At 44.3% G+C, this 15,267-nt stretch overlaps 1 protein-coding gene across 5 annotated transcripts in view; it reads right to left on the bottom strand.

The window, feature by feature from the left end:
- NRP2 (neuropilin 2) overlaps nucleotides 1–15,267 on the bottom strand; it is a 123,498-nt gene that overhangs the window by 22,814 nt on the left and 85,417 nt on the right. For 3 of the 5 annotated variants that reach the window (XM_038422251.2, XM_038422253.2, XM_043505629.1), the window contains exons 14-15: nucleotides 14,123–14,219; nucleotides 9,550–9,570 (exon numbers count right to left, since the gene is read on the bottom strand). In XM_038422251.2, the coding sequence (XP_038278179.1) occupies nucleotides 9,550–9,570; nucleotides 14,123–14,219 (118 nt within the window). Of the gene's footprint in view, nucleotides 1–9,528; nucleotides 9,571–14,122; nucleotides 14,220–15,267 lie in introns of all 5 variants that reach the window. The other 2 variants (XM_038422250.2, XM_038422252.2) reach the window with 1 other exon arrangement.

Below are 15,267 nucleotides of genomic sequence, written 5' to 3'. Positions count from 1 at the left end.
GGGCCATAAAAGACAAGGAAAGAAAAGCACAACATGACTAGGAGCTACAATAATACACATGCATAATAATAATCACCATTTGACTATCATCCTCCTGTCCACTCTCCCTGAGCCAGTTCCTGAGGGGCACGGGGTGGTGTTGGTGCTAGTCTTGACTCTCCAAGACTCTTGGATGGGGTTGGCCAATCTGCCCCCTCCTCCCCACATACCTGGCCATAAGGGACCCTGGGCACTGTTGTCACCTCACGCCACTGCAGTGGCTCCTTGCTCCTCCCCATAGTTGCTTCCATGGGGAAGCCCGATTTGCTCCCTATCAAATATTTGGAGGAGGGGTCCTAAAATCCCCCCCCTCATTTTTTTTTCTTTAAATAGACCCATATTGGGATATTCCTGACACACAAAGGTGCGCCTTTCAGTTCTGCGCCCCATGCGGGAACATGTGGCTATCCGATGGCAGTGTGCTGTCGTTGATAGGCAGTGTGCAAAGTGTGAGGGGCAGGGTAGGGGGAGATTACTGACTACACGGAGCTAAAAGGAAGTGCACACAAGTGCCTATGGAAAAAAATTCCAAATGAGAATGTTTATTTAATGTTCTTGTGGAAAAACTGCCTTATTTCAAGCTGGCTGGTGCGCTGAGAAGAGAGTTTACAAAGTGGTCATAAAACAATACCCAAGTAATAAACAGCTGATCTCTTTGGGGTGGGTGTAAAAGTACAAACGGTCCTGAAAAATGACCAACGATGCCAATATCTCCACGAGATCTCTGCTCGCCACTCAAGCAGCACAGCAATGGAAACACACGGGGACATTTTAATTATGGCTGCTTAGCGCTAACTGGCACTTTGAGGCCCAGATTCTCAGCGGGTGTATACCAGCGTAGGACTATCGAAGTGGGAGGAGTGAGGCCTAAGGATCTGGCCCCAAATACCTTAAATTCATGCTCTGGCTGGAAGAGAGAGTGGTGGTCTCTTCTCCGTTCCCAAAGGCTTGCTGCTTTCTTCTCCTTAAAATCAAGGATTGCACTTTCTTTAGGTAAGGATGCAGAAGTGTGTGAAAGAAACTTGCCTTCCTCCTGCCAAATGGACCCGAGCAGTTGTTTAATTTTAAATGATGGGGGCTTTGCCAGAGCTCTGTGAGGGTGTACAATATACCAGCGAGTCTTACAGATAACCAGTCACTGTTTCCAAAAGCAAATCCTCTTAGCTGCGACCTAACAAATTTACATATGTCTAATCACCATCTTTGCTTGCTCAGAAACACCTACTCTTAATATGACAGCTAGATGGGTCTTGAGAAGTAGCAATGTAGCAGCTGCCTCTCAGACACTGAAGGCTCAATTCTGGGTGCAAAGGCCAGTAGTACATATCCTGGATAACAATATGGTATGCTTACCCAACACTTTCCATTAAAGAGAGCTTTACAAACAATTAGCTTCACCTCACATAGCTACTCTGAGTTACAACCCCAAGGACATAAATGGAATTTAACACCGAATTTGCTCCTGGCCTCAGAAATCATGCCCAGAATCTCAATGTTCATTCAAAAAAAGTTTTGTCCCTTTATGCTTGCAGACATAATCTTAAAATGCGAACAGTGTAAACCAAGACGGCAATGCCTGCCTGAGTCTGCAGAGAGTCTGAAACAATAGCATTGAGAGGTGTGAACTGAACCATTCACCTCAGTCAGGGCCCAGTGCACTCTGCAATTCAGTATCTGTGGAATCTGGCATTTTCCTAAGATCCCTTGAAGTTCAGCATTTTTGCTGGAGAATTTGCCATTTTGTTGCAGCCAAGCACCTGATTTTGAGTCTGTCTCCCCACCCTTCTGGAACCTGCCTCTTGCTCTCCAGATTTCTCCACAAGAGGGCATTGATTGGAATTCATGTTCTGCACTGTACCATGTAACTGGGCAGCAGGTGGGAAGCCAGAGCTAGAGGCCAGCTTACAGCCAGGCAAAGGGGAGCCAGAGGTGTAGGCTGGCAAGCCAGGCGGCCTGGAGAACAAACAGTACAGCCGCCAGGACCTTGGGAGCCTGGGTAATGAGCTGCTGAAGATAGGTATAAACTCCCCCTTCCCTGGCACGCATGAGGGGAAAAGGAGGTTCTGAACCTGGCTGCCTGAAGAACACCGTGGGAGCTAAACCTCTCAGGAAAGTACAGAGAAAGAACCCATCCTTGAAAACTATTGCCCATGAATTTCACATCCTTGAGCACCTTCAGGTCTGGGCCATCGCATGTGTGGGGATTGAGGAGAGGGGAACAGAAGGGTGATCAGTTAATGTCACAGTGGATTTTAGGGGTTGTGGCTGCAGAGTTTGGTCTCTTTGTGCCATGGAGTCCAGGAGGCCCTGACTCCAGACATGAATTCATTAGAGAAGCACACTGAGGCACAGAGAGGTTAACACCCAGGGCTGTACATTAGATGGGGCCAGAAATGTGAAGAGAAACTAGATGTCCTAACCCCAGCAGATGGTATAGGGCCTGTGCAGTCAACTCTATACCACCCCTTCCCAGCCCTACTGGTGCAGCTGGCATGGCTGAGGGGAGAGAGAGTGTGACTAGAGCACCGTTGGACTCCAAAGATACCCAGCTCCTTCGACGCTAAGGCCCAGTGCAACTTAGACTAACCCTTACACTACTCTAACTTGCTCTAGAAACTGAGCCAGGCCACGGCCAGCTCAGAACTGGGAGGGCATAAAGATGGCTTCAAGCCACCTCTGCTCCACCCCACTCAGGTCCAGTGCTGAGTGCAGCTCAGCCCAGTCCCAAGGATCTAGCCCCAGATCTCTTGCTTTAATTACGACATCACACTCGCCCAAGGTAGGCTGAGGAGATAGCAGAGGTCTGGAAAGTCAATTTAGCAACTCAACTAGTTAAGGAATCCCACTCATTTGTCTCCAAGCGTTAACAAAACCAACTTGTAGCATTAACAGTAGTTCTTCCTTATGCTGTTGACTGCTAAAAATAGCTGCCAGTCATTCAGTACATGCATAGAGTACACTGATGTTATCAGCTCTGTTTTTATTGGCCCTTTGTTTTCTGAAAGTTTATTTTATATATAGAAAAGTGCTCTGCTAAGATGAAAAAAACCCCATCCTCTTAACTACATCATTTTTCTGTTCTCCCACACATCCCACGCTCTCTCCTTTCTTTCATTCATTCGAGCCCTAGATCTAAAAAAACCCTGCATTTCTGTTTCCGTCAGGTTTGTGTGCACTTTTTTTATGCATGACTTGGGATGCATATCATTGTAAGTCTGATTCAGACTACAGGCTCTGGGACGTTTTCTGTGTGTGCAGCGTGTGCTGATGTTCACCCTTGTGCTGTCTACCCACTACCACCCCACCCTCCCAGCCACACAGCAATTACAGCATTTAACATTAAAACCAAAGATTTAGTTAGGTAAGAATAAAAATCATAAAGGACAAAAGTAGAAAATAATATGTCTAGAACTCCTAAAATGTGGTCTGTGGCCCTGTGCCACAACCATGTCACAGATACACGGTCCACTTAGAAATCACTGAAAAATATGCCAGTATGGACTATTAACATGGCAGGGTTTTTCGTAGATTCCAAGGCCAGAAAGGGCCATTATGACTATCTAGTCTGACTTCCTATATAACACAGGCCATAGTATTTCAGCCAAATGACTCCTGCACCAAGCCCATACCTGCTGGTTGAGCTAGACCTAGACAGACATCCATTTTTAATGATGGAGAATCTAACACCATCAAGGATGGAGAATCTACTACGTCCCCAGGAAAGTTGTGGTAATGGTTAAAAACTTACTCCTGAATTTCTCTAGCTTCATTCAGCTTCTAGACACTGGATCTTGTAATGCCTTGTTTGTCAGGATCAGATGTTCCATATCTCAAATGTCCATAGTTTATGCACACTTGACTAGTCTTATCAAAGCTTGACCCACTTGCTGAGATGTACATTAGACTTACCACAGCCCATGCACCCACACCAAGTCATTGTTAAACCATCTGGGTTTTTTAATCTGCCCCTTGAGCAAGCAGTTTTGCTGGATATTAAAAGGACATTAATCTAGGGGAGCATGAACTTTATCCTGCCAGAAGCCAAAGGGATGCACCTAATTAGCATAAGGACAGGTTGATTCCAGCCATCCTCCTCCTTGAAATAGAGATGAGAGCCGTGGAGACCACAAGTCCTACCATGTAACACTCATCTTGATCGGTGTGCCCATTCTCTGCATTGAGAGGGAGCCGTGCATGATGGGACCTGTAGCAGCACCTCAGCGGTAAAGGAGATGGTGGCCCAGAGCATATGTATGGAGTAGATTCATAGATTCATAGATACTAAGGTCAGAAGGGACCATTCTGATCATCTAGTCCGACCTCCTGCACAGTGCAGGCCACAGAATCTCACCCACCCACTCCTATGAAAAACCTCACCCATGTCTGAGCTATTGAAGTCCTTAAATCATGGTTCAAAGACTTCAAGGAGCAGAGAAGCCTCCCTCAAGTCAACCATGCCCCATGCTACAGAGGAAGGCGAAAAACCTCCAGGGCCTCTCCATCTGGAGGATGGTGTGGATTGCACTCTCAGCAAATTTGCGGATGATACTAAACTGGGAGGAGTGGTAGATACGCTGGAGGGGAGGGATAGGATACAGAAGGACCTAGACAAATTGGAGGATTGGGCCAAAAGAAATCTAATGAGGTTCAATAAGGATAAGTGCAGGGTCCTGCACTTAGGATGGAAGAATCCAATGCACCGCTACAGACTAGGGACCGAATGGCTCGGAAGCAGTTCTGCGGAAAAGGACCTAGGGGTGACAGTGGACGAGAAGCTGGATATGAGTCAGCAGTGTGCCCTTGTTGCCAAGAAGGCCAATGGCATTTTGGGATGTATAAGTAGGGGCATAGCGAGCAGATCGAGGGACGTGATCGTTCCCCTCTATTCGACACTGGTGAGGCCTCATCTGGAGTACTGTGTCCAGTTTTGGGCCCCACACTACAGGAAGGATGTGGATAAATTGGAAAGAGTACAACGAAGGGCAACGAAAATGATTAGGGGTCTAGAGCACATGACTTATGAGGAGAGGCTGAGGGAGCTGGGATTGTTTAGTCTGCAGAAGAGAAGAATGAGGGGGGATTTGATAGCTGCTTTCAACTACCTGAAAGGGGGTTTCAAAGAGGATGGCTCTAGACTGTTCTCAATGGTAGCAGATGACAGAACGAGGAGTAATGGTCTCAAGTTGCAATGGGGGAGGTTTAGATTGGATATTAGGAAAAACTTTTTCACTAAGAGGGTGGTGAAACACTGGAATGCGTTACCTAGGGAGGTGGTAGAATCTCCTTCCTTAGAGGTTTTTAAGGTCAGGCTTGACAAAGCCCTGGCTGGGATGATTTAACTGGGACTTGGTCCTGCTTTGAGCAGGGGGTTGGACTAGATGACCTTCTGGGGTCCCTTCCAACCCTGATATTCTATGATTCTATGAATCTGCCCTGGAGGAAAATTCCTTCCCAACCCCAAATATGGCAATCAGCTAAACCCTGAGCATATGGGCAAGATTCACCAGCCAGATACCCAGGAAAGAATTTTCTATAGTAACTCAGATCCCATCCATCTAATATCCCATCTCAGGGGATTTGGCCTATTTACCCTGAATATTTAAAGATCAATTACTTACCAAAATCCCATTATCCCATCATACCATCTCCTCCATAAACTTATCGAGTAGAATCTTAAAACCAGATAGATCTTTTTCCCCCACTGCTTCCCTTGGAAGGCTATTCCAAAACTTTACTCCTCTGATGGTTAAAAACCTTCGTCTGATTTCAAGTCTAAACTTCCTGGTGGCCAGTTTATACCCATTTGTTCTTGTGTCCACATTGGTGCTGAGCTGAAATAATTCCTCTCCCTCTCCGGTATTTATCCCTCTGATATATTTATAGAGAGCAATCATATCTCCCCTCAACCTTCTTTTAGTTAGGCTAAACAAGCCAAGCTCCTTAAGTCTCCTTTCAGAAGACAAGTTTTCCATTCCTCGGATCATCCTAGTAGCCCTTCTCTGTACCTGCTCCAGTTTGAATTCATCCTTTTTAAATATGGGAGACCAGAACTGCACACAGTATTCTAGGTGAGGTCTCACCAGTGCCTTGTATAACGGTACTAAAACCTCCTTATCCCTACTGGAAATGCCTCTCCTGATGCATCCCAAAACCGCATTAGCTTTTTTCACAGCCATATCACATTGGCAGCTCATAGTCATCCTATGATCAATCAATACTCCAAGGTCCTTCTCCTCTTCCGTTACTTCTAATTGATGCGTCCCCAACTTATAGCTAAAATTCTTGTTATTAATCCCTAAATGCATAACCTTACACTTCTCACTATTAAATTTCATCCTATTACTATTACTCCAGTTTACAAGGTAATCCAGATCCTCCTGTATAATATCCCGATCCTTCTCCGAATTGGCAATACCTCCCAGCTTTTATCATCTGCAAACTTTATTAGCACACTCCCACTTTTTGTGCCAAAGTCAGTAATAAAAAGATTAAATAAGATTGGTCCCAAAACCGATCCCTGAGGAACTCCACTGGTAACCTCCCTCCAACCTGACAGTTCGCCTTTCAGTAGGACCCGTTGCAGTCTCCCCTTTAACCAATTCCTATCCACCTTTTGATGTTCATATTGATCCCCATCTTCTCCAATTTAACTAATAATTCCCCATGTGGCACGGTATCAAATGCCTTACTGAAATCTAGGTAAATTAGATCCACTGCATTTCCTTTATCTAAAAAATCTGTTACTTTTTCAAAAAAGGAGATTAGGTTGGTTTGGCACGATCTACCTTTTGTAAAACCATGTTGTATTTTGTCCCATTTACCATTGACTTCAATGTCCTTAACTAATTTCTCCTTCAAAATTTTTTCCAGGACCTTGCATACTACAGATGTCAAACTAACTGGCCTGTAGTTACCTGGATCACTTTTTTTTTTCTTTCTTAAAAATAGGAACTATATTAGCAATTCTCCAATCATTCGGTACTATTCCTGAGTTTACAGATTCATTAAAAATTCTTGCTAATGGGCTTGCAATTTCAGGTGCCAATTCCTTTAATATTCTTGGATGAAGATTATCTGGGCCCCCCGATTTAGTCCGATTAAGCTGTTTCAGTTTCGCTTCTACCTCTGATATGGTAATATCTACCTCTATATCCTCCTTCCCATTTGTCATGCTACCATTATCCCCAAGATCCTCTTTAGCCTATTAAAGACTGAGGCAAAGTATTTGTTTAGATATTGGGCCATGCCTAGATTATCTTTAACCTCCACTCCATCCTCAGTGTTAAGCGGCCCCACTTCTTCCTTTTTAGTTTTCTTCTTATTTATATGGCTATAGAACCTTTTACTATTGGTTTTAATTCCCTATGCAAGTAATAACAGTCGTAGCAATAGAACTCTCTTGACAGCCTTCAGATTAGAAAGTGCTCTTTAGACACCTCTGTTTTAGCCTGAGACTCAGCCTTCCTTGATCACTGTCGCCATCTAGAAACCAAACACTGGGATTTGCCATTAAGTCACAGTGAACAAACCAGTGCACATGAACACGGAGTGGCAGGAGGGGAGAACTGCTGGTATTTCTATCACCTCTGGGACACAGCAATCAGCCAGAAAATGGCTACTCTCCTCCCTGCAACACAAAAACCTCTTGTTTCCACTCCCTCCTACTGCCAGCTTGGCCCATCTGCCTCTCCTTTCCCCCTCACCAGCCAGGCCCTGGGAGAGCTCACAGGTGGGAGGTATTTAGCTGGTGATAACCTCCTCCCTGAGTTTCAGCTACTGGGAAGGCTGTTCGTGGATGAGGGTCTCCAGCCAGTGCCACCCGCCTCCTACTTTTGCCTGCACATGGGCGGGGGGTTGTGTGTGCTGAGTGAAATCGCAGCACTATTGAAGTCAATGGAAGTTTGGCCACTGATTTCAACAGGGCCAGGATTTTGCTCATTATTTTTAGTTCATGTCCCAGTCTCTCTCTGAATGCTCTGCAGAGGTTCTCCACAAAGGGAACAGAGAGCTCAGTGGTGCCTGGGTACCCTGAGACACTATGCCAGTATGACACAGTCTCAAAGGCAGTTTGTAATAGGAAAGAGCCCAAGAGCACAGGCTGGTTAGCACCTTTAGGAAAAGAAAGTACATTATATAGCAGCATATAGGAATAGTCGATGTAATGGTTACAAGACTTTAGATCATCAGGCTAAAATACTGTACCAGCTTCTCACCAAGGCTGTGGGTCTCAGTGGAAGGATATATAAACAAGCCAAATACCTAGAACGCTTACATTAAGAATATTACCATAACTATAATATTAGCTCACTGTTAACTCTGAGTGTGCCTCTTCTAATGCTAATAATTTACAGGCTGGTCCAAACTCCACTGAAGTCAATGGGAGATTCTATGGCAACCGTCAGTGGGCTTTGGATAATTTTCATCTGGAACCATGGATCCCAAAGCACTTTGCAAACTATTGACAAAGGAACGGCTTCACCAATCACTGAAAAGCAGCTACTTCTGGAGTGAAACCCAACACCTTTTAACAGTTCAACACAACAGTTTAGGAGAGATGGTCAGGAGGGATATTATAACCCGCTGAAAATAAAGGGGCCATTTCTAAATAGGCAGAACTTTTTAAAACTAAGGATTCCTGCTTTTTCTTTTTTGGAGTTTAACAACCTACGCATTCACTCCCGGAGAGGTAGCCAGCATCAGACACTGGGAAAGAGATGAAAAACCTTCACGAGAAGAGGACAGCTCACATTTTTTCAGGGTAGAAAACAGCATCCCTGCTGAACCAGAAACATGTTTAATGAGCAGGCACTATCTCTGAATTCCTCTTCCTTTTGTTTTACTCTGTAGGTTTTTCAAAGAGAAGAATCCCATTTGCTATTCTTTAGACTAGTGTTACGCTATTAAATGCACCATTTCACCTTGTTTCCCTTTTATTGAATGTCAACTTCCAAACTCCTGGTGGCAGTTGTTCTTCCAATTCTACCTCCTAATTTCCTTCTCCTTGCAGGCAGGTCTGCGGCCCCTGTACCTCACTAATAGCTTTGGTATCTGTACGCTGGAAAGCACCCATCTTCATGCTCAAATAAATCTCTGCCACCCCTTTTACTCTTAACTCACTACCAATCTTTCTGGTTAAATCTGTCAGTGGTTTCTCTTTGCTCCTGGGTCCTACATTTAAGCTTTATTGCGCCTCACTGGGCATTGCAAAGCAGAGCACTTTATCTCGTCTTATTTGTCTCGATTATGGGTTTCCGAACTTTAATTAGACATGAGGTAGCAAAGCCTGCTCTGCTACCCCCGCCCCTGCTTCCAGGAAGAGTACAGAGGCTAGTGCCATATGCTGTTGGGAAGGCATATTGCACATTTATAGTTTCTCTTGTCTCGTAACAGTGCACATTATTTTCATATGCACGCACACTGATTAAAAAAATAAAAACCAAAAATGAAATCATGCCATCAGAGAAGTTACTCCAATAAGTGCCGTTTTACCTGGAATGTAGAAGTTCTCACCTGGGAAAGCTGTGATGGGTTCTGCAAAGGGAAAAAAATATTCTGGTTTTAGAGAGGAGAATGTTTAAAACAAACAGAAGACCACATTGGATGCGTCCCTAGTTACTTATCAGTGACATCTCCTCAGGCCCGACATCAGCATCTGTGACCCTTGGGACTAAATGGGGAGCCCTAATCCAGTGGTTCCCAAACTTTTTACTAAGGCGACCCACCTACTGTATACAAGTTCCTTGGTGGGGCCCAAAATCAGACACCAGCGTCCTTCTCCTCCTCCACTGCATTCTCCTGGCCTTGTGAGGAGGCACTCACCACCTGTAACAACACCCTCTGCCCTGGCACTGCAATCCTAATCCTGGCCTGGAGTCAAGGAGAGGCCCAGGGTGGGGTGGAGGAGGAAGGTTTAGAGAGCAAGCCTGCCCTGCACCCACCTGGCAGTAGCAGCTCTTGTCTCCCGGGGTCGGGCCCAGCTCCCCATACTGGATGTTGTGACTTGGCCTGCTGGACCGCAGTGCCACTCAGTTTTGGCCTGGCTGCTGGAGCAGGACAGGAGCTGATGCTGTGGGATGAGTGCGGGGTGGGCTTGTTCTCCAAACTTGCTCACCCAGGCCCCCTCCACACCGGGCCCACAAGCCACTGCCTGGGAACAGGGTTACCACCTGGCCAGAATTTAATCAGACTGGACAGTTTTTTTTATGAATTTGCCAGTTGCCAGAAAAATAATGTAATCTGCCAGGGTTTCTTTAGTGTGGGTCTAAAGATTTGCATGATTATCACAATGCACTGCGATAGCTGATGTTAAAAGTTTCTGTGTCCAGCAAAAGATGTTGCAGTGTTCCCACTTCTGCAGTTTAAGCGATAACAGATCAAACTTGTTGAAAATACAGCAACTGTCTGCCCACCAACACGCAAGCGTGTATGTGAGTGAGGGTTTGAGTCACACGAGAGTCAGGAGATGTGCGAGGCATGAAATAATAGATGATTATTTATGGTGCGAGTGATCCTACTACATGCCCGGAAAAAAAAATTTTGAATCAGAAACTGCACATTCAGTGACAATGGGCTAAACGAAACAGACTACAAAGGCTGGCTTGCAAAATATGCTGATAAAACAAATGCCCATTTGTTATCAATGAAGTTATTAATCATTAGCTCTCTAGATACTATAAGTGTCGAAGGGGGTGTTGTGGAGTTATCTTGTTGTTGGGGTTGTGGTAGGCTTGCCTTGGTGGCCCGGGGGGTGCTGGGTTTTTTTTTTTTTTTTTAATTTAAAAGGTGGTAACCCTATCTAGGAAACACTGCGATAACTCACAGGAGCCCCTCAAAGGAAGCAGGGGTGTGGATTTCACAATATTGCCGAGGCCCCTCTTTCATAGACCTACAGACTTTAAGGTCAGAAGGGACTATCTTGATCATCTAGTCTGACCTCCTTTATGTCGCTGGCCACAGAACCTCAGCTACTCACTCCTGTAATGACCCCTCCCTTCTGGCTGAGTTACTGAAGTCCTCAAATCATGGTTTAAAGACTTCAAATTACAGAGAATTCACCATTTACACTAGTTTAAACCAGCAAATGTCATGTGCCTCATGCTGCAGAGGAAGGCAAAAAAACCCCCAGGGTCTCTGACAATCTGACCTGGAGGAAAATTCCTTCCCAACCCCAAATATGGTGATCAATTAGACCCTGAGCATGTGGGCAAGACCCACAAGGCTGATACCTGGGAGTGAATTATCTGTAGTAACTCTCCATCTAGTGTCCCGTCTCCAGCCATTGGTAATTTTTGCTACTGGCAGTTACCATTTAGCCACATGCCATCATAGGCAGTCTGAGATTGGTTTGAGCTAAAAAGTTGGATTTAGATCCAGACTTCAGGGTACAATATGCCCCAAGTTCAGAAGTGTTTGAATTCAGGCCCACCTTGATTATTACCACATAAGGTTTTCTTCCTCTCCCTCCCACCCCCTTCCTGCTGGTAATAGCTCATCTTAAGTGATCACTCTCCTTACAGTGTATATGATAAAATCCATTGTTTCATGTTCTCTGTGTGTGTATATAAATCTCCCCACTGTATTTTCCACTGAATGCATCCGATGAAGTGAGCTGTAGCTCACGAAAGCTTATGCTCAAATAAATTTGTTAGTCTCTAAGGTGCCACAAGTACTCCTTTTCTTTTTGCGAATACAGACTAACATGGCTGCTACTCTGAAATCAGTCATCATAGAAAATAGGAGACTGCTACCAAATTCCGATCTGAATCAGTGTTCAGATTCCAAAACACCCTAAAAGGTGAGTGGTGTTTGGATCTGGGGTCTAGGTTCCAGCCCATTTCTAGTTTCAGTTTTCACAGGCCATGTCACTTCTGGCTAGCCATGCATCCCTCTGTCTTACAGTTCCAATAAACAAAGGAGCGTGATTTTTGAAGTTACTTTGAAGAAGTGATCTGTTACAAATTACTGGATCTGAAAAGCAATAATCAGTGCTAATTAGTGATTATTTGCTCTCAAAAGTAATAGACTTCTGAGTATTTTTAGATTACTTCTGCATTACGCCTGTGAGTCATACAACCAGGCTGTATCTGTACAGAGCACTGTGAAATCATCGCTCAAGTTCAGAACACGAGTGCCAGGCTTTCCAAAGGAAAACGTTATTGAGAGTTATTAGAGTTCTTTTCAGGCTGAAAAGGAATCAGATTACTTCCCAGGATTACATTTTAAAAACAGTAGCCTGTTACCTTTGTCAGTTACTTTTATGGTGCTGACAAAGAGGGAATGTGGTATGTGCATATTGTTTCATATTGCTATGGTGGCTTTGGAAGTGACCTTACAGCCGAGATAGCATTACATTTTTCAGTTAAAACCATTTAAAAATCCCTTTGTCAAGCATGATCAAAACCAAAATATCACCATTTACTATTAGGTTCATAGGTCCAGATTTAAGTTCCTGAAAAGATACAAGTAAATCTATGTAGCAGTTTGAAGCAATTTTTAGAGCTAGTCTAACATTTTTTGGACCTTTATGACTTACAAACGGCTTTGTTTTAACACTTAAAGTTTTACTTACATGTAGATAAAAACAAAATATTGGCTAATCAAGCAAGTTTGAGTATTTTAAAAAAGATAGAAAGGAAAAAAGTTATTAGCATTATTCATCATTCTTTTTTATGCTATGGACGCCATGCCATGTTTGTCAAATGCCAGCACAGAATTTTTCACATGCAAAATTAGCTCTTTTGGCACAAGGGCAAACGGTCAGTAGAATTAAAAGCTTCAAAGAAACTGGGACTCAAGGAGCTCAGAACCACTCCAGGACAAGCCGTTGACCTCTATTCTATTCTATTCTATTCTATTCTAGTCTATTCTATTCAGGTTCTTGTACTGCCCTTATCACCGCAGTATCTGAGCCTTCCAGTGGTGCATTAAGCAACGTGACTAACAACTGTCATGTGTGGTTCATTTTCTCGCTCATCCTAGTGACCTATCTTGCTGAATTTAGGAGGCCCCTGGCAACCTGTGCAGAGACATCTTGCTGATGTGAACCTTTTAAAGTCCACCTTGGACCATGGCCAGCTCCAATGGAAAGACTCTGATTTCAGTCTGGTTGGGTGTGGCCCCTTAGGAGGTGTGTAGCAGCCAAGCACTTCTCCTGCCGCTGTACAGAATGGGAGGCCTATGGACATCTGCCAACACAGACCCCACTAATTAGATATTTTACGTAGTCCAACTCCACCCACCACTCCTCTACGACCAGACCGTGCATGACATTGAAATCAATGGAAATGAACATCAAGTCAGACTCTATCCCATGTTCATTATCTGGGGACTGCCATTATCTAAATACAAAAGAGGGATGGTAGGCTAGATGGATGAACGGTTGAATTACCATTCCAGTGGTAAACCCCTAATAAACGTTTTTAAAGCTTATGTAGCTTTCATGTTTAATGAACCTGTCTACCTGACTTTTGCCCTGGATTGGGAAATGATGAATTCTAGCGCAACCTTCTCTTTCATTATTGTGTTAACACAACTGTAAAGCCCCTCTGCTATTTATTTCTCATTAGAAAAGGCTTCTATTGAACCCATCAGCCCCTCCAAGCATGTAATGCTGACTGGCAGCTGGTTTCCTGTGTCTAGCACTTTCCTTTTAAATTTTGTGCATGTCCTTTTTACACAGAGTATTCTTTAATAACCCCACCTATTGTTTCAGCCTTCCTCTGTAGACATATATATTCCCCTTGATGCCTTTAACACCAGTACCTATGTTCCCTAGGGACTTATTTTCCCTGATTTCCTTCAGACGCAAAGAGTTGCTCTATTGAAATCCGAAAATCACTATAGCTCAGGCAGGAGAAGAGTTCCAGTCCCTTGCCAGAATCCTAGAAACAAAGGCCCTCATGAACTGGGCTACTTTTGCTGCATGCAACAATGGTTCCTTGTCTAATTTTGTGCAGCCGAGAGGATACCAGAATCACCGGGTGTAATTCCATGAGCTGCGTTATGCTGGAGGTCAGACTAGATGTCACAAAGATCCATTCTAGCCCTAAAAATCTGTAAGTCCGCGAGACAGATGTTTACGTACCCATGCAATTCTCTAGGGAGATATCGGAGCCAATCCGGATGTCATCGATGGCAATTTCTCCCGAATGTCCTTTGCGTATAACACCCTCGAACACAATCTACAAGCAAATCAGAACAGAAATGTCACCCTTAGGCTTCCACTCCCAAGCAGTGCAAGCAGTCCTTGTTCTCCTGGGAGAAAAAGCTGAAAATGTGCTCCCCACTTTTCAGTCACATTTGAGAAGCTAAGGGCAAGGGGCCAAATGCTGGTGTCCTTACCCAGTTTTACCAGTCCTCACTGTGGCAAAACTTCCACTGGCAGTGAGAGTTCTGTCTGAGTAGGGACTGAGTAAAAACTCAGGGAGTTCATCATTTGGCCCATCAATTGACAGCTGGATTCCCATCTCGCAGTTTGTTTGAATAAAATGCATTTTTCATGGACTACAAACCAGGACAACTGACTTGGGGTTTCACTGGTTATCATGGGCTCAACAGGAATGAATCGGCATAGTTCCAGTGAAGTCAACGGAGCAACATGGATTTATACCAGCCGAGGAGCTGTCCCATTGCGTGAATACGGGACACAGGACATGATAAAAAAGAGGTTTACTACCTGGAGTAAGTTTAAAGTGATAATAGTTAGCTGTGAAAAATGCTGAGTGAAAATACCTGCATTATTTAAGTAATATTCAGTTAGTTAGTTAATGGCTGTACATCACTTTTAACATGCAAAGTACTACCTAAACGCCAAGTACCCTTATCTGTAAGCACATTGTGTGCATTGGTATTTTATTAAAAAGCCAAACGAATGCACACAAACCAGCAATACATCTCCAGAGATACTGGTGCAAAGATCTTTGCCTCATGTTTGTAGCCATTGCTTCCTTTCCACTGATAACTTGAAGCCCAATCCCGCAGTCCTCACACAAGCAAACCTCTCCCTGACCTCAACTGGGAGTTTTGCAGGAGTCGAGACTGCAGGGTCAGACCCTAAGTTCCATGGGGTGGGGACCATATTTTCCATTCTGTTTTGGACAGCGCTGAGCACAGTGACTCGTTAATAAGTAAGAATAGACAGCACATGTTCCCTGGCTAGCTGGCTGAGTTTTGGCTTGCCTTACCAGCCAGCCGTAGCTGCTCTTTGGCTGGAGAAGAGATTGATACTTG

The sequence above is a fragment of the Dermochelys coriacea genome, chromosome 11, assembly GCF_009764565.3.
Source record: "Dermochelys coriacea isolate rDerCor1 chromosome 11, rDerCor1.pri.v4, whole genome shotgun sequence".
NCBI lineage: Eukaryota > Metazoa > Chordata > Testudines > Dermochelyidae > Dermochelys > Dermochelys coriacea.
The sequence above is the reverse complement of the archived record's forward strand: the minus strand, read 5'-3'. Positions and strand labels throughout refer to the sequence as shown.